General features: G+C 45.1%; 1 protein-coding gene across 1 annotated transcript in view; it reads right to left on the bottom strand.

Annotated features, from left to right (window-relative positions):
* Positions 1 to 15,607, bottom strand: part of atrx (ATRX chromatin remodeler) — a 78,314-nt gene extending 62,707 nt beyond the window's left edge. Inside the window, exons 1-8 of the mRNA XM_039012013.1 lie at positions 15,451 to 15,607; positions 9,747 to 9,892; positions 9,371 to 9,518; positions 8,429 to 8,521; positions 7,672 to 7,781; positions 1,746 to 1,813; positions 952 to 1,452; positions 135 to 843 (exon numbers count right to left, since the gene is read on the bottom strand). Of these exons, the coding sequence (XP_038867941.1) occupies positions 135 to 843; positions 952 to 1,452; positions 1,746 to 1,813; positions 7,672 to 7,781; positions 8,429 to 8,521; positions 9,371 to 9,518; positions 9,747 to 9,892; positions 15,451 to 15,466 (1,791 nt within the window). The 5' untranslated portion in view covers positions 15,467 to 15,607. The remainder of the gene's footprint in view (positions 1 to 134; positions 844 to 951; positions 1,453 to 1,745; positions 1,814 to 7,671; positions 7,782 to 8,428; positions 8,522 to 9,370; positions 9,519 to 9,746; positions 9,893 to 15,450) is intronic.
* Between the last annotated feature and the right edge of the window lie 4,147 nt (positions 15,608 to 19,754).

Here is a 19,754-nt window from a genome sequence, read left to right as displayed (position 1 = left end):
TCCTTACTCTTCTCCTTCCCTCCATCCTTACTCCTCTCCTTCCCTCCATCCTTACTCCTCTCCTTCCCTCCATCCTTACCCCTCTCCTTCCCTCCATCCTTACCCCTCTCCTTCCCTCCATCCTTACTCCTCTCCTTCCCTCCATCCTTACTCCTCTCCTTCCCTCCATCCTTACTCCTCTCCTTCCCTCCATCCTTACTCTTAGACCTGGAGGTGCGTGTGGTAACCACGGGAACGGGTGTCAGCTTCACGATCAGGTTCTTCACCTTGGGCATGGCCTTCTCCTTATGGGTTTCAAGTGACTTCCTGTTTGAGCCGGCGGCGGGGCTCTCGGATTGGCTAGCAGCTGTGGGTTCCATGGCGTCGTTGCCGGGCGTTAACCCTGCGGAGTCCGCCAGACTCTCTACCATTTGGAAGAGCTCGTCAGGGACGGACGGCCCGACGGACACAATGTCTTTATCCCGGTCATCCTCCTCTCCATCCTCCTCCTCCTCCTCCTCCTCCTCTTCTTCTTCTTCTTCCTCCTCCACTTTCACTGCTGTCTGGTCTTTGGCCTGGCTGTCTGTCTCTGTGTCCGAGTGGTCCTGAGGCGCAGGGCTCCCCTCCATCTCTGCGTCCTCTGACAAGCCCCCATCCTCCTCTAGCTCCTCCCCATCCTCAGTGTCGGCCATTTTATCCTCTTCTGCCTCCTGTCCATCCTCAACCATGTTGTCAATCTGGTCGTGGCCGTCGGTGTTGGAGACAGCATCCCCGTTCTGCAGCCCCTGGTCCGGGGAAATGAACTGTGACTCCAAGTCCTCCTCTAGGGCAGCATGGGCCTTCTTCAGGTCAGCCAAAACAGACCTAGAGAGAGATAGATAGATGGATAAATGGACAGATTAGCCAGAAGAAGAGAATTGGGCTGCCTCACTTACTTTGTAGCAGTCATAATATTAACATGTGTTAGGATACCTGAAGGCCTTGAGGTGTCTGGTCCCGCTGCCACCTCCTCCTGCTCCCTGCTCCTCCTCAGCCTGCTGGATGAAATGGATGAAGGTGTTGTTGAGCCCTGTGGTCGTCTCAATCAGCTTCTTGGTCCTCTTCACCAGCTCCTTGGGGACTTTCAGGGTCTTATAGGAGAAGGTGAGGGTCCCTGACCCGTCTGAATGCTCCTTACCGTTCACCACAGCTTTACCATGGTGGTGGTGACCTTTAGCCTTACTGTGCCCTTTCACCTCCCTCTCTTTCTTGCGTCCCGTACGCCAGAAGCTCTCCAGCTTGGTCATGATGTTGGAGCAGTTGGAGGCGATGTCTGAGAGGGGCTGAGGGCTGCAGATATAGCAGGACCATTTACTGTCGTCGTCGGTGATCATGGACAGCTCCTTGCGCCCCAGGTTACGCAGGACGCACTTCTTACAGAAGGCGTTGTGGCAGTAGTCACAGCAGATCAGGTTACCGCCTTCAGCACACCACCTTGGGGCGGAGTTAAGATAGCGAGGAAAGTCAACTTCAAAACGTGACGTATCTTAAATTGGGATTTGCAGCTGTTGTTGGGAAGTAATGAATCCTTCTAAAAATGACAAGTAGTGCACTATATAGGGGATAGGGTACCAGTTGGGACGTAGCCCTTGGTGTGGACTAAAATGGGTTCCGGGACTCTTCGAATGTAGGTACTCCTAATTTTGTACAAGAGGTGGCGACACTCAAGCAGTAGAACAGGGACCTTATGGCAGCTAGAACAACGGAGACCGTTTGAGGTGACCTACCTGCACTGTTCGTCCATGCCGTCCTCGTCTTTATTGATGTCATCGCTGGTGTAATACTTATAGCACGACTAGAGGAAAATAAGACAACCAGGGAGGAACATAGTGATGCACAGATGTTACATTTTGGGCTGATACCGATATTGTCCTTGCCTAAATAAAACGATACCGATAACCGATATTTACAATTTTAGCCTTTTTAGCATTCTAGTACAGTTAAATAGTTTGGATGCAGCGGTCTAAGGCACTGCAAGAGGCGTCACTACAGTCCCTGGTTTGAATCCAGGCTGTATCACATCCGGTCGTGATTGGGAGTCCCATAGGGCGGCGCACAATTGGCCCAGCGTCGTCCGGGGTTGGCCGGGGTAGGCCGTCTTTGTAGATAATAATTTGTGCTTAACTGACTTGCCTAGTTAAATAAAGGTTACACACACACACACCAAAAAGTTATTTTGTTGGCATTTACGTATGTCCCCATTACCAGTAAAACAATCAAAACCTTTTTCTTTCACTTACTTGCTGTTTCATTGTTCAGTCGTTTCATTTTCTATGGAACGCCGTTTGGGTCTTTGCGTGTCAAAAAATATACACTAATTGACGTGTTAAATAAGCTGACCAATCGGGATCTGAATATGACTCCGTCACATAATAATTTAACCGGTGCATAAAAAAAAAATTACGTAGTTACTACACATTGAATATCACTCATATTTCATGTCTCACAACGATTCATCGATACGTATGCTATGATGCTGGTAAAGTTGTCTCGCGCACCTACAGTGCTGGTCATAAAAAAAGCTAGCTAGCTCATGGATGCAAACAATGTTCTCCCCCAAAAACATAGTAACACGACAATCTAGGCGTCATCTAAAATAACCCAAATGTATTTTGATTAATGGTGGTCGGACTATATAGCTAGGTGACTATTTAGCTAGGTGACTATTTACCTTGCTAACTATATAGCTAGGTGACTATTTAGCTAGGTGACTATTTAGCTAGGTGACTATTTACCTTGCTATCTATATAGCTAGCTGACTATATAGCTAGGTGACTATATAGCTAGGTGACTATATAGCTAGGTGACTATTTAGCTAGGTGACTATTTAGCTAGGTGACTATTTAGCTAGGTGACTATTTAGCTAGGTAACTATATAGCTAGGTGACTATATAGCTAGGTGACTATATAGCTAGGTGACTATATAGCTAGGTGACTATTTACCTTGCTATCTATATAGCTAGCTAACTATATAGCTAGGTGATTATATAGCTAGGTGACTATTTAGCTAGGTGACTATTTAGCTAGGTGACTATATAGCTAGGTGACTATATAGCTAGGTGACTATATAGCTAGGTGACTATATAGCTAGGTGACTATTTACCTTGCTATCTATATAGCCAGGTGACTATTTAGCTAGGTGACTATATAGCTAGGTGACTATTTAGCTAGGTGACTATTTACCTTGCTATCTATATAGCTAGGTGACTATTTAGCTAGGTGACTATTTACCTTGCTATCTATATAGCCAGGTGACTATTTAGCTAGGTGACTATTTACCTTGCTATCTATATAGCTAGGTGACTATTTAGCTAGGTGACTATTTACCTTGCTATCTATTTAGCTAGCTAACTATATAGCTAGGTGACATCATCTCAAATAACCCTAATGTATACGGCAGTTCTTATTTGATTAATGGTGGTCGGACTATATAGCCAGGTGACTATTTAGCTAGGTGACTATTTACCTTGCTATCTATTTAGCTAGGTGACTATTTACCTTGCTATCTATATAGCTAGGTGACTATTTAGCTAGGTGACTATTTAGCTAGGTGACTATTTAGCTAGGTGACTATATAGCTAGGTGACTATATAGCTAGGTGACTATTTAGCTAGGTGACTATTTAGCTAGGTGACTATTTACCTTGCTATCTATATAGCTAGGTGACTATTTAGCTAGGTGACTATATAGCTAGGTGACTATTTAGCTAGGTGACTATATAGCTAGGTGACTATATAGCTAGGTGACTATATAGCTAGGTGACTATATAGCTAGGTGACTATATAGCTAGGTGACTATATAGCTAGGTGACTATTTAGCTAGGTGACTATTTACCTTGCTATCTATATAGCTAGGTGACTATTTAGCTAGGTGACTATTTACCTTGCTATCTATATAGCTAGGTGACTATTTAGCTAGGTGACTATTTACCTTGCTATCTATATAGCTAGGTGACTATTTAGCTAGGTGACTATTTACCTTGCTATCTATATAGCTAGGTGACTATTTAGCTAGGTGACTATTTACCTTGCTATCTATATAGCTAGCTAACTATATAGCTAGGTGTCATCATCTCAAATAACCCTAATGTATACGGCAGTTCTTATTTGATTAATGGTGGTCGGACTATATAGCCAGGTGACTATATAGCTAGCTAACTATATAGCCAGGTGACTATTTAGCTAGGTGACTATTTACCTTGCTATCTATATAGCTAGCTATCTATATAGCTAGGTGTCATCATCTCAAATAACCCCAATTTATACGGCAGTTCTTATTTGATTAATGGTGGGCGGACCCATCTATGTGAAGCTAGCCACAATAAGGAATAAGGAGAAAACAAGTGGAATTTGCGGTTAGCCTTCAAAATAAAAGGCATAATTCTACAATTTGTATTCATCTGCATCATTGTCAATTACATACTTTTATTTTGAAGGCAAACCACAGATTCCACTATTGTGCCTAATCCTTATTGTGGCTAGCTTCACAACACATAAGCCGGTCCGGTCAAGCCTCACTAGCCAGATGAAGCTAGCTTTGGGCAACAGGGTTAAGTAGCTGGCTAGCGATATATTTTCACAAACTGAAGTTCAATTTCAATAGGCGAACAACAATACTTACTTACAAGGATTCCTAAATCATTGCAAAGAATAATGAAAATGACTACAGTTTCTACTGTCATTGTTTTCAGGCTGGTTGTATTGGCGCTAGCTAGGTACCAAGCTGAAGCTAGCTAGCTACCCCAGAAGTTGCGGTCAAACAAATGATGCTTTATTAACAATAACAGTATTGTATTAACACATAGCTGTTTTGTTTGTTTGCAGACTTTTGTTGTACAGCTTTAACACAGTGCTACTGTATATTTTTTGACACGCAAAGACCCAAACGCCGTTCCATAGTATGTCGTGAAGCTAACAGCAGTGACGCTATTACTGTGTAACTCCGGTAGGGAAACATCTGAAAAATAGCGCACTAGTGTGTACCGGTGATCAACCAGTCGGCGAAAGCCAACATCACCCACGACAGAGAAGGGTTGATTGTCATGGGCAATGAATTCCATTATCTTAGCTTTAATGGATTTCGCATTTGAGTTGTTACTCTTTCAAATGACTGCTCGACATGTTGACGGCTTGATCCACACAGCAGACATTGTGGGCTAGTTCAGGAATGCTGTGTTGCACATATAGAGCAACATTTTACGTGGTGTCATTACGTCATGTACCTACGTTATATAGGTACGCACGTCAGCTTTGACATCGGTTTTGCACATCGGCGCTAAAACTAGACATAGATTCCGATATGTTCACTAGACATCGGTCAGATACCGATGTTGGCATTTTTAGCTACTACAGGTCTACCTCTATGGACAGTGTTGCAGGACAATGTTACAGGTGGATCTAAACTACTACAGGTCTACCTCTATGGACAGTGTTGCAGGACAGTGTTGCAGGACAGTGTTGCAGGTGGATCTAAACTACTACAGGGACCTAAACTACTACAGGTCTAGCTCTATGGACAGTGTTGCTGCTTGTAGCGTCATACCCAAGAAGACTCAAGGCTGCAATCGCTTCAACAATATACTGAGTAAAGGGTCTGAATACTTATGTAAATGTGATATTTCCGTTTATAGACCTATGTCATGCAATAAAATGCAAATGAATTACTTAATCATACAATGCGATTTTCTGGATTTTTGTTTTAGATTCCGTCTCTCACAGTTGAAGTGTACCTATGATAAAAATTACAGACCTCAACATGCTTTGTAAGTAGGAAAACCTGCAAAATCGGCAGTGTATCAAATACTTGTTCTCCCCACTGTATATATACACTGCTCAAAAAAATAAAGGGAACACTAAAATAACACATCCTAGATCTGAATGAATGAAATATTCTTATTAAATACTTTTTTCTTTACATAGTTGAATGTGCTGACAAAATCACACAAAAATTATCAATGGAAATCAAATTTATCAACCCATGGAGGTCTGGATTTGGAGTCACACTCAAAATTAAAGTGGAAAACCACACTACAGGCTGATCCAACTTTGATGTAATGTCCTTAAAACAAGTCAAAATGAGGCTCAGTAGTGTGTGTGGCCTCCACGTGCCTGTATGACCTCCCTACAATGCCTGGGCATGCTCTTGATGAGGTGGCGGATGGTCTCCTGAGGGATCTCCTCCCAGACCTGGACTAAAGCATCCGCCAACTCCTGGACAGTCTGTGGTGGATGGAGCGAGACATGATGTCCCAGGTGTGCTCAATTGGATTGAGGTCTGGGGAACGGGCGGGCCAGTCCATAGCATCAATGCCTTCCTCTTGCAGGAACTGCTGACACACTCCAGCCACATGAGGTCTAGCATTGTCTTGCATTAGGAGGAACCCAGGGCCAACCGCACCAGCATATGGTCTCACAAGGGGTCTGAGGATCTCATCTCGGTACCTAATGGCAGTCAGGCTACCTCTGGCGAGCACATGGAGGGCTGTGCGGCCCCCCAAAGAAATGCCACCCCACACCATGACTGACCCACCGCCAAACCGGTCATGCTGGAGGATGTTGCAGGCAGCAGAACGTTCTCCACGGCGTCTCCAGACTCTGTCACGTCTGTCACATGTGCTCATGTGCTCAGTGTGAACCTGCTTTCATCTGTGAAGAGCACAGGGCGCCAGTGGCGAATTTGCCAATCTTGGTGTTCTCTGGCAAATGCCAAACGTCCTGCACGGTGTTGGGCTGTAAGCACAACCCCCACCTGTGGACGTCGGGTCCTCGTACCACCCTCATGGAGTCTGTTTCTGACCGTTTGAGCAGACACATGCACATTTGTGGCCTGCTGGAGGTCATTTTGCAGGGCTCTGGCAGTGCTCCACCTGCTCCTCCTTGCACAAAGGCGGAGGTAGCGGTCCTGCTGCTGGGTTGTTGCCCTCCTACGGCCTCCTCCACGTCTCCTGATGTACTGGCCTGTCTCCTGGTAGCGCCTCCATGCTCTGGACACTACGCTGACAGACACAGCAAACCTTCTTGCCACAGCTCGCATTGATGTGCCATCCTGGATGAACTGCACTACCTGAGCCACTTGTGTGGGTTGTAGACTCAAAGCACCGGCAGCATTCAAAAGTGACCAAAACATCAGCCAGGAAGCATAGGAACTGAGAAGTGGTCTGTGGTCACCACCTGCAGAACCACTCCTTTATTGGGGGTGTCTTGCTAATTGCCTATAATTTCCACCTTTTGTCTATTCCATTTGCACAACAGCATGTGAAATTTATTGTCAATCAGTGTTGCTTCCTAAGTGGACAGTTTGATTTCATAGAAGTGTGATTGACTTGGAGTTACATTGTGTTGTTTAAGTGTTCCCTTTATTTTTTTGAGCAGTGTATATATGGCCCAACCCTAAAGGAGCATGGTGGTGCTCAGACAGAGAGAAAGACAGACAGGCAGAGAGAAAGACAGGCAGACAGACAGAGAGAAAGACAGGCAGGCAGAGACAATCATCCCACAATCACAGACTAAAAGAGAGGAAAGGATATGTGAGAAAGACAGACACAGACAGATAGACAGAATTTTGATAGAGACAGACAGATAGATGGAAAGATGTCTAACCCGATAGGAGAGACAGATGACAGACAGACAGACAGGGTGTTGCAGGTGTATCTACCTTGCAGAGGAGCACATGGAGCATGGGGTGCTCAAACACTGAGTGGCGCTGGAAGTGGTTAACCTGCTGTCCACAGGCGGTGCAGTCTATTCTCTCCTGCAGAGTGGTATCTGGATAAACACCGAGGAAGACCGGGAGACAAACATGTTTCGTTTACATCCAATATCAATCCCAAACTGATTGATTTCATTAAACTGGCAACAGTTCTGGATATTAGGCTGTAGGAAGACCCATTCCTTGTCAAAACCTGTTTAAGAAAACGATGGGAGCATTCAAACAGACAGACAGATGAAACAGTTTGCATGTGTTTATCTGACTATGGCACCCTGTTCCCTATATAGTGCACTACTTTTGACCAGGGCCCTATGGCACCCTATTCCCTACATAGTGCACTACTTTTGACCAGGGCCCTATGGCACCCTATTCCCTATATAGTGCACTACTTTTGACCAGGTCAAACAGTTTGCAGGTGTTTATCATCCACTGGTTAGTAGTAGTGTGATATACACAGTGAGGAGACCAACCTGTGTTTTTGACTGAGGGGCCCCCCCTGGAGGGGGTCCCCACCCTGGGCTTGTGTCTGTGTGGGCCATATCTGAGTACTTGTAATTGCGTTCCAAATAGTAGGTATTTTGGGTATGCTTAACAAGTTTTATAGTATGTGAAATGTATAAATTGAGTATGCTTTTAAAAATTCCATTTAAGTACAAAGTAGGTAAGCCGGATTTTAGACATGGCCTGTGTGTGAGAGACGAACCTGTCTTTCTCCTTGAGAGTTCCACTCGGAGCTTCATGGCTCCTCTGCTCTCCTTGTTGTCAGTCCCAGCGGGAGGCCGTACCACCAACATGCCTGAAGTAGAGGACAAGCACTTAATGTGCATCCCAAATGGAACCCTATTCCCTATATAGTGCACTACTTTTGACCAAGGCCCTATGACACCCTATATAGTGCACTACTTTTGACCAGGGCCCTATGGCACCCTATATAGTGCACTACGTTTGACCAGGGCCCTATGGCACCCTATATAGTGCACTACTTTTGACCAGGGCCCTATGGCACCCTATATAGTGCACTACGTTTGACCAGGGCCCTATGGCACCCTATATAGTGCACTACTTTTTTCACCACCACTTAAACCTTGAATATGAACTCAGAATAGACCAGCAAAAACATTATTATCCACCTTGAACATCAACTCAGAATAGACCAGCAAAAACAATATTATCCACCTTGAACATCAACTCAGAATAGACCAGCAAAAACAATATTATCCACCTTGAACATCAACTCAGAATAGACCAGCAAAAACAATATTATCCACCTTGAACATCAACTCAGAATAGACCAGCAAAAACATTATTATCCACCTTGAACATCAACTCAGAATAGACCAGCAAAAACAGTATTATCCACCTTGAACATCAACTCAGAATAGACCAGCAAAAACAGTATTATCCACCTTGAACATCAACTCAGAATAGAACATCAACTCAGAATAGACCAGCAAAAACAATATTATCCACCTTGAACATCAACTCAGAATAGACCAGCAAAAACATTATTATCCACCTTGAACATCAACTCAGAATAGACCAGCAAAAACATTATCCACAAAGTGTGTAAATGCACCTTCTGGCTCCACAATGATATGAAGAGGCATTAAAACACATGCTGGCCCCAGGTCGTGGTAGACCTTACCATCTGAGGGGTTGTCAGAGGCCCCATCTTCCTGTCCACTCTCGTCCGAGGCGTCAGACTTATTCCCTCCAGTGTGCTTGGCTGCGACAGCAGGCTTCCTCTTGGTGTGAGAAGAGGAGGGTCTCTCAGTCTCTGCTGAGCTCCCAGGCTGAGGAGTAAACAGTCAACATGAGTCTAATGAAAAACCTCAGAATAGACCCTGAGTGATCGTCCTGTTATCTGCTACAGAAGCTACAGGCCGGCTGTGTACCAAATGGCACCCTATCTAGTGCACTACTTTTAACCAGCTCTGGTAAGACATTAATGGTTTGTTCTCAGGTGGATACATTTGAAAAAGTGAGCAGGTAAATAGACAGACAATCTGATGTTGACCTACTTCCTCCTCCTCCTCCATCATCTGGTCTGTAATCGGATGTTGATCTACTTCCTCCTCCTCCATCATCTGGTCTGTAATCGGAGGCTGACCTACTTCCTCCTCCATCATTTGGTCTGTAGATTCAGCTGAGGCCTTACTCATTTTACCTGCCAACAACAAGAAATCCCACTATTAGGTCGGAAATTATACAATTAAAAAGGACGGGGGGATGAAGAGCGGACTAAATTACCATCAGGTTATAGGCTCTTTCCTTTTTGTAAGTAAAAGTTAAATCAGAAGCAAAACAGCCTGATCTTAACTTTTTAGGGATAGGGGGCAGCATTTTCACTTTGGATGAATAGCGTGCCCAGAGTGAACTGCCTCCTACTCTGTCCCAGATGCTAATATACGCATATTATTATTACTATTGGATAGAAAACACTCTGAAGTTTCTAAAACTGTTTGAATTATGTCTGTGAGTATAACAGAACTCATATGGCAGGCAAACTTCCAAACAGGAAGTGGAAATTCTGAGGCTGGTGTTTTTTCTACTCATCGCCTATTCAAATCCCAGTAAGATATGGATCTGTTTGCACTTCCTACGCCTTCCACTAGATGTCAACAGTCTGTAGAACGTTGAATGAAGTTTATACTATGATGTGCGACCGGATGGGAGGTGTTTCAGTCAGTGGTCTGGCAGATTGCCAGTTCCTGGTCACGCGCATTCCTCATGATATTGCCTTGCGTTCCATAACTTTTACAGACACGAAGGAATGCTCCGGTTGGAACGTTATTGGATATATATGATAACAACATCCTGAAGATTGATTATCTACTTAGTTTGACAAGTTTATTCGACCTGTGATATAACTTTTTGAAGTTTTCCGACGTTATGCGTGACTTGCACGAGCGTTTGGATATGTGTACTAAACGCGCTAGCAAAAGTAGCTATTTGGACATAAATAATTGACATTATCGAACAAAACAACAATTTATTGTCGAACTAGGATTCCTGGGAATGCATTCTGATGAAGATAATCAAAGGTAAGGGAATATTTATGATGTAATTTCGTATTTCTGTTGACTCCAACATGGCGGAGAAATGTTATTTATATTTGAGCCCCGTCTCAGATTATTGCATGGTTTGCTTTTTCCGTAAAGTTTTTTAAAAATCTGACACAGCGGTTGCATTAAGAACAAGTGTATCTTTAATTCTATGTAAAACATGTATCTTTCATCAAAGTGTATGATGAGTATTCCTGTTATTAGATGTGGCTCTCTGCAATTTCTCCAGATATTTTGGAGGCATTTCTGAACATGGCGCCAATGTAAACCGAGATTTTTGGATATAAATATGCACATTATCGAACAAAAAAATACATGTATTGTGTAACATGAAGTCCTATGAGTGTCATCTGATGAAGATCAAAGGTTAGTGATTAATTTTATCTCTATTTCTGTTTTTGTGACTCCTATCTTTGGCTGGGAAAATGGCTGTGTTTTTTGAACTTGGTGGTGATCTAACATAATCATATGTTGTGTTTTCGCTGTAAAGCATTTATTTATTTTTTTAAATCGGACACGATGGGTAGATTAACAAGATGTTTATCTTTCATTTGCTGTATTGGACTTGTTAATGTGTGAAAGTTACATATTTAAAAAAAATATTTTGGGATTTCCCGCGCTGCCTTTTCAGCGGAATGTTGTGGGGGGGTTCCGCTAGCGGAACGGGTGTCCTAGAAAGGTTCATCAAGATCTAGGGCTTTGTCCCAAATGGCACCTTGTTCCCTATGGGCCCTGGCCAAATGTAGTGCACTATTTAGGGAATAGGGTGCGAATTCAGATGCAACACTAGATATAATGTTGGCTGTTAGAAACTAAGTTCACTAACAGCAAGGCTAGAATCTAAACTATAACTACTGTAACTGTATTCAGTACTGTACTCAACAAGCAGCCCAGCAGCACCAATGGGGCAGCCCGGCAGCACCAATGGAGGAGCCCAGCAGCACCAATGGGGCAGCCCAGCAGCACCAATGGGGCAGCCCAGCAGCACCAATGGGGCAGCCCAGCAGCACCAATGGGGCAGCCCAGCAGCACCAATGGGGCAGCCCAGCAGCACCAATGGGGCAGCCCAGCAGCACCAATGGGGCAGCCCAGCAGCACCAATGGAGGAGCCCAGCAGCACCAATGGGAGTTTGAGTGGAACTTTGGCTCTATTAAAATTGGACCTAAATAAGCCAGATTAGCTAAGCCCACTGTAAAAAACAACATATAAATAAAAATCGGCATTCCGCCATTGTTTTTATGAACATGCGGAATTAGCAACAATATCCAGTAACTAGATAGTTCAAATCAAATGTTATTTGTCACTAGAACAACAGGTGTAGACTAACAGTGAAATGCTTGGTAAACAACAGGTGTAGACTAACAGTGAAATGCTTCCTAAACAACAGGTGTAGACTAACAGTGAAATGCTTGGTAAACAACAGGTGTAGACTAACAGTGAAATGCTTCCTAAACAACAGGTGTAGACTAACAGTGAAATGCTTCCTAAACAACAGGTGTAGACTAACAGTGAAATGCTTGGTGAACAACAGGTGTAGACTAACAGTGAAATGCTTCCTAAACAACAGGTGTAGACTAACAGTGAAATGCTTCCTAAACAACAGGCGTAGACTAACAGTGAAATGCTTCCTAAACAACAGGTGTAGACTAACAGTGAAATGCTTGGTAAACAACAGGTGTAGACTAACAGTGAAATGCTTCCTAAACAACAGGTGTAGACTAACAGTGAAATGCTTCCTAAACAACAGGTGTAGACTAACAGTGAAATGCTTCCTAAACAACAGGTGTAGACTAACAGTGAAATGCTTCCTAAACAACAGGTGTAGACTAACAGTGAAATGCTTGGTAAACAACAGGTGTAGACTAACAGTGAAATGCTTGGTAAACAACAGGTGTAGACTAACAGTGAAATGCTTCCTAAACAACAGGTGTAGACTAACAGTGAAATGCTTGGTAAACAACAGGTGTAGACTAACAGTGAAATGCTTGGTAAACAACAGGTGTAGACTAACAGTGAAATGCTTGGTAAACAACAGGTGTAGACTAACAGTGAAATGCTGACTGACGGCCCTTCCCAACAATACAGAGAGAAAGAAAATAGAGAAATAATAGAAAAGTAAAACACGTAATAATAAAAGTTATAATAAATACACAATGAGTAACCTGACTAAATACACAGAGTACCAGTACTGAGTCAATGAGTAAACTGGATATATACAGAGTACCAGTACTGAGTCAATGAGTAACCTGACTATATACACAGAGTACCAGTACTGAGTCAATGAGTAACCTGACTATATACACAGAGTACCAGTACTGAGTCAATGAGTAACCTGACTATATACACAGAGTACCAGTACTGAGTCAATGAGTAACCTGACTATATACACAGAGTACCAGTACTGAGTCAATGAGTAACCTGACTAAATACACAGAGTACCAGTACTGAGTCAATGAGTAACCTGACTATATACACAGAGTACCAGTACTGAGTCAATGAGTATCAGGTAATTGAGATTTATATATTGTACCTTTAACTAGACAAGTCAGTTAAGAACAAATTCTTATTTTCAATGACGGCCTAACCCGGACGACGCTGTGCTAATTGTGCGCCGCCCTATGGGACTCCTGATCACAGCCCGGGATCGAACATGGGTCTGTAGTGACGCCTCTAGCGCTGCGCTGCCTTATATGCTGACCATGCGACGCGAGTAGTGCAAAATATATTTACATGTTATTCAATCATTGCACCCACACTACTCGTGGTTAGGCGCTGAAATAGAACCAAGTTCTGTTTGTGAAGCATGACGTGCTGCAAATCCCACCTCTCCCATCTCCTCATTGGTTTTTGGGAGCATTGAAAGATGAACTGAGGTCCACACTCCAGTCCAGCTGGTAGTGGTAAAGCACCTTAAAGTTGGTTGCCAACCACCATATAAAAGTTCAAAGAAGAAGCCTGCTGGAGGAGAGATGACTAGAAATGAACTTGGTTTACCCTTTTATGTGAGGATTCATTGTCAGAGTAGAGGACCTTGTGCATTTCAGGTAAAATAACAACCCGATGTTTATATCCCAGGACAAATTAGCTAGCAACAGCAAGCTAGCTAATTTCCATAAATGTTTAATGCTTTTCGACCTGTCCCCAAATGATTATGTTTGGTTCAGAGTTCGTTTTGATATTTCAACCTGCATGTCCTGATCCCCTCTGGTGTGGGTGGACAACATCAACATGCGGACGATGTCTCATGCGGAAGCGCATGTTAGACCGCTGCACCACTCAGGATCCCAAAACATAACAATAAAGTGACTGATGAACAGTAGCCTACGTGATTTTTTAAACTATTCGTATTATTACTAAAGCCAACTAATGTCAGGTCACTATTTGAGCTAAAAATGCAGTTACAACAGCTCGTCGTAAAGAAAAAAGCCCCGTGTGTGAGCTACCTAAAGGTTTAACTCCAGCCATTATCTAGCAATGTTTATTGACATTCTGCGTCATCATAGGCGCGATGTGATTCTGTTGAGCATCCCCAGAATGCATCGGTTTCCTGTCTGGCGCGAATAAACTAACTAACATGGACCGTGTCTGCTACAATGGATGTTTTCTGACATGCACAGAGTACACAGAAATCAGGCGAGCTGGAAGAAAAACGTAATACAAAAACAGGGCCTCATCCCATCAAAGGCGAACTAACGTGTTGTCTGTGCACTAAGTCAGCCTGACAGCTATCAAAACCACATTTTATTTGTCACATGCGCCGAATTACAACGGTTTAGACCCTTACCGCAAAATGCTTACTTACGAACCCTTAACCAACAATAACGTTTTAAGAAAATAAGAGTTAAGAAAATATTTACAAAATAAACCACCCCAAAAAGTTAAACAATGAAACAACAAGAACGCGGCGTACCGGTATCGAACAAGGTGTACCGGTATCGAGTCAATGTGCGGGGTATAGGTTAGTCGACGTCAACAAACATGATTTATTTCACCTTTATTTAACCAGGTAGGCTAGTTGAAAACATATTCTCATTTACAACTGCGACCTGGCCAAGATAAAACTAAGCAGTGCGACACAAACAACAACAGAGTTACACATGGAATAAACAAGCATACAAGTCAATAACACAATATTAAACAGTGTGATCAAACTGTATATACAAAAATCCAACATCACTGCAGTATGTCAATATTTCAGACATCAGATTTCCGGGCAACCCTGCAATACCGTTTCATGCATGGTCCAGTGCATTCAGAGGCATGCAACGAAATGCATGCATCAGTTTATCCCCCTCGCCAGAATAAATGTCAGATCTCACATTAGTTAGCATGCTAGGTAGCTGCAGCTAGTTTATACATTCCCGGGCAAAACACAGGTGGAATTCGACCGCACACGCTGAAATGATTTGTGCTACAACGTTTACCATTTCAAAAAGACTCACTTAGTAATAGTGGTTGAGTTAGCTAGCTAGGTTATAAATCCTCCATTATAACAGCAGTAGCCTTTTTCATACTGTAGCTAGCTACGTTGGTACCATGGGAAACTGTGCCGGCTCCGCTACGTAACACCGGTACATAGCTAGCTAACTAGCCTAGCCCAGAGCATCAATGCAAAGCTGCTAACGTTAGGCACTGTTTTGAGGAAAAGCTAATACCTACTGTACTCTTTTGTCATTTCTTGAATGACTGAGACACGTGTAGTTCTTGGCACGTCGTCCCGGAGATGCAAAACTGATAATTCTCAGTACTTTGTATTTTAGAAAAATGTTAGAATATTGAAGCAACCCTTTCAGTGGAGACAAAGCAAAGGCGCCATTTTACCGGATGGCTTGAGACGCACTAAAATGGCGCATCTAGCCCAAATCCTATCTGTTATCCTATTGGTTGTTGAGTCAGGGAATTATGGCTTTCTGATTGGCCAAATCGTTTTGAGCATTCCCATAGGTTTAGAATTTAGTGTTTTTGTGTTCCACCTCTTTGCTCTGGTTTTTATTTTTGATTCATTCACATTCTACAATGGAAATGCCACATGGAAATGCCAATATTTTCTCTGATAATCTGAGCCTTCCATAGAGGCAGGTTGCATTCTGTTCTGTCTTGCTTTCTAAACTTTATTGTGCTAGACTCTTAACTTTAGTCTATTGCGCTGCCAAACATATTCCCCACTCAGAGCCTGTCCTGTCCCCTCAGGTAGGCCTACGTATTCCCCACTCAGAGCCTGGCCTGTCCCCTCAGGTAGGCCTACGTATTCCCCACTCAGAGCCTGGCCTGTCCCCTCAGGTAGGCCTACGTATTCCCCACTCAGAGCCTGGCCTGTCCCCTCAGGTAGGCCTACGTATTCCCCACTCAGAGCCTGGCCTGTCCCCTCAGGTAGGCCTACGTATTCCCCACTCAGAGCCTGGCCTGTCCCCTCAGGTAGGCCTACGTATTCCCCACTCAGAGCCTGGCCTGTCCCCTCAGGTAGGACCTACGTATTCCCCACATAGAGCCTGTCCTGTCCCCTCAGGTAGGCCTACGTATTCCCCACTCAGAGCCTGTCCTGTCCCCTCAGGTAGGCCTACGTATTCCCCACTCAGAGCCTGTCCTGTCCCCTCAGGTAGGCCTACGTATTCCCCACTCAGAGCCTGGCCTGTCCCCTCAGGTAGGACCTACGTATTCCCCACTCAGAGCCTGTCCTGTCCCCTCAGGTAGGCCTACGTATTCCCCACTCAGAGCCTGTCCTGTCCCCTCAGGTAGGCCTACGTATTCCCCACTCAGAGCCTGGCCTGTCCCCTCAGGTAGGCCTACGTATTCCCCACTCAGAGCCTGTCCTGTCCCCTCAGGTAGGCCTACGTATTCCCCACTCAGAGCCTATCCTGTCCCCTCAGGTAGGCCTACGTATTCCCCACTCAGAGCCTGTCCTGTCCCCTCAGGTAGGCCTACGTATTCCCCACTCAGAGCCTGGCCTGTCCCCCCAGGTAGGCCTACGTATTCCCCACTCAGAGCCTATCCTGTCCCCTCAGGTAGGCCTACGTATTCCCCACTCAGAGCCTGGCCTGTCCCCTCAGGTAGGCCTACGTATTCCCCACTCAGAGCCTGGCCTGTCCCCTCAGGTAGGCCTACGTATTCCCCACTCAGAGCCTGGCCTGTCCCCTCAGGTAGGCCTACGTATTCCCCACTCAGAGCCTATCCTGTCCCCTCAGGTAGGCCTACGTATTCCCCACTCAGAGCCTGGCCTGTCCCCTCAGGTAGGCCTACGTATTCCCCACTCAGAGCCTGGCCTGTCCCCTCAGGTAGGCCTACGTATTCCCCACTCAGAGCCTGGCCTGTCCCCTCAGGTAGTCCTACTAAAAGTATGTTATAAAACCAGGACACACTATTATGAGGGATGCTTGGAAAGCCTAAAAACCTACTCTGGATTAGCAACCAACCACACTGAGCTCAATGTCCATTCAAAATAAAATGCATTGAGTTTGCAGAGTCTGAACTATTTTTATTGCAGATTTGAGATTCTGGCCTCCAGAGTAGTGCAGTGGTCTAAGGCACTGCATTGCAGAGCTAGAGGCGTCACTACAGACCCGGGTTCAATCACAGGCTGTGTCGCAGCCGGCCGCAACTGGGAGATCCATGAAGCAGCGCCAAATGGCCCAGCGTCGTCCGGGTTATGGGAGGGTTTGGCCGGTTGGGATGACCTTGTCCCATCGCTCTCTAGCGAGTCATTGTGGCGGACCGGGCGCATGCACGCTGACTTCGGTTGCCAGCTGTACGGTGTTTGGTGCGGCTGGCTTCCGGGTTAAGCGAGCAGTGTGTCAAGAAGCAGTGCGGCTTGGCGGGGTCGTGTTTTCGGAGGACGCATAGCTCTCGACCTTTGCCTCTCCCGAGTTTGTACAGGAGTTGCAGCGATGGGACTGTAACTACCAATTGGATATCACGAAATTGGGGAGAAAAAGGGGTAAAACGTACCAACAATGTTTATAAACATTAAACCAGATAGAGGGAAATAACAAATATATAAAAATGAGAGTCTGGACTTTAGTAAGGAGTTGTGTGAACTGTTATCTTTATCACAAGGTGAAGCTGATTTGGTTATAGAGGAAGCAGATGTTGACAGGCTATTAAAACTAATATCAGTCAACAAAGTCATTGGCCCAGATAACATCAACAACAATGTTCTGAAAAATCCTGTGGGTGTGTTCTGTGAGCTGTCGCTCACTGAGGGAGAACACTGTACCAGCTCAGTGGAAATCATCCATCGTATTCCCAGTGCCCAATCAGAGCCGTCCTGCTGTCCTCAGTTATTACAGCCCTGTTGCATTAACACCTGTCATAATGAATAGTTTGAGTGCCTGGTTCTCTCCCACATGTAATGGTGATTCTTTTCTTCTCTCTCACTCTGACTGTGAGCCATCATTACAGAGGAGTGTGCTGTGGTGAACCTTTATCTTTAATAAACCTGTCTGAAGATATCTTGGACTTGTTCTTGCCGGACAGACCTGTGGTGGCTGAACCCTATCCACTGGCACCTATATCTCTCTACTAGTGTTCTACATGGTTCTCCCAGATCAGCCTTTAGTTTTTTCCCCAATAATAATTAGATGGATGCTTATATTTGTCCTATTTCACACATGTACCCGTGTGTATTATAATCATGTGTGAATTGGAAATTTGTTTTTCCCCCCCCCCCCAACTCTCCCATAAGACACCCGTGGAGGCTCCTAAGTCCCTCACGGACGTATAGCAGATGCACCATTGAGAACAACCTCAGGGCTCTCCAGAGGGTGTTCCGGTCAACCCAATGCATCATCGGGGTCAAGAAGATCACCAAGGACCTCAGCCACTCGAGCCACAGGGTAAGAAGATCATCAAGGACCTCAGCCACTCGAGCCACGTGGCAAGAACATCATCAAGGACCTCAGCCACTCGAGCCACTGGGTAAGAAGATCATCAAGGACCTCAGCCACTCGAGCCACGGGGTAAGAAGATCATCAAGGACCTCAGCCACTCGAGCCACGGGGTAAGAAGATCATCAAGGACCTCAGCCACTCGAGTCACGGGGCAAGAAGATCATCAAGGACCTCAGCCACTCGAGCCACAGGGCAAGAAGATCATCAAGGACCTCAGCCACTCGAGCCACGGGGTAAGAAGTACATCAAGGACCTCAGCCACTCGAGCCACGGGGCAATAAGATCATCAAGGACCTCAGCCACTCGAGCCACGGGGTAAGAAGATCATCAAGGACCTCAGCCATTCGAGCCACGGGGTAAGAAGATCATCAAGGACCTCAGCCACTCGAGCCACGGGGTAAGAAGATCATCAAGGACCTCAGCCACTCGAGCCACGGGGCAAGAAGATCATCAAGGACCTCAGCCACTCGAGCCACGGGGTAAGAAGATCATCAAGGACCTCAGCCACTCGAGCGTCGGCCCAGTACCCTGCCCTGAACATAGTGCATCAAAGCTGGGACCGAGAGACTGAGAAACAGCTGGCCTCGGACCAGTACCCTGCCCTGAACATAGTGCATCAAAGCTGGGACCGAGAGACTGAGAAACAGCTGGCCTCGGACCAGTACCCTGCCCTGAACATAGTCACTGTTAGTCATAGTCACGTCCACCGGGCATGTGCTGACCAACTGGCAGATGTGTTCACTGACATTTTCAACATGTCCCTGATTGAGTCTGTAATACCAACATGTTTCAAGCAGACCACCATAGTCCCTTTGCCCAAGAACACTAAGGCAACCTGCCTAAATGACTACAGACCCATAGCACTCACATTCATAGCCATGAAGTGCTTTGAAAGGCTTGTAATGGCTCACATTAACACCATTATCCCAGAAACACTAGACCCACTCCAATCTGCATACCGCCCCAACAGATCCACAGATGACGCAATCTCAATCGCACTCCACACTGCCCTTTCCCACCTGGACAAAAGGAACACCTACGTGAGAATGCTATTCATTGACTACAGCTCTGCTTTCAACA

This window comes from Salvelinus namaycush, chromosome 17 (genome assembly GCF_016432855.1).
Source record: "Salvelinus namaycush isolate Seneca chromosome 17, SaNama_1.0, whole genome shotgun sequence".
Lineage (NCBI taxonomy): Eukaryota > Metazoa > Chordata > Actinopteri > Salmoniformes > Salmonidae > Salvelinus > Salvelinus namaycush.
The sequence above is the reverse complement of the archived record's forward strand: the minus strand, read 5'-3'. Positions and strand labels throughout refer to the sequence as shown.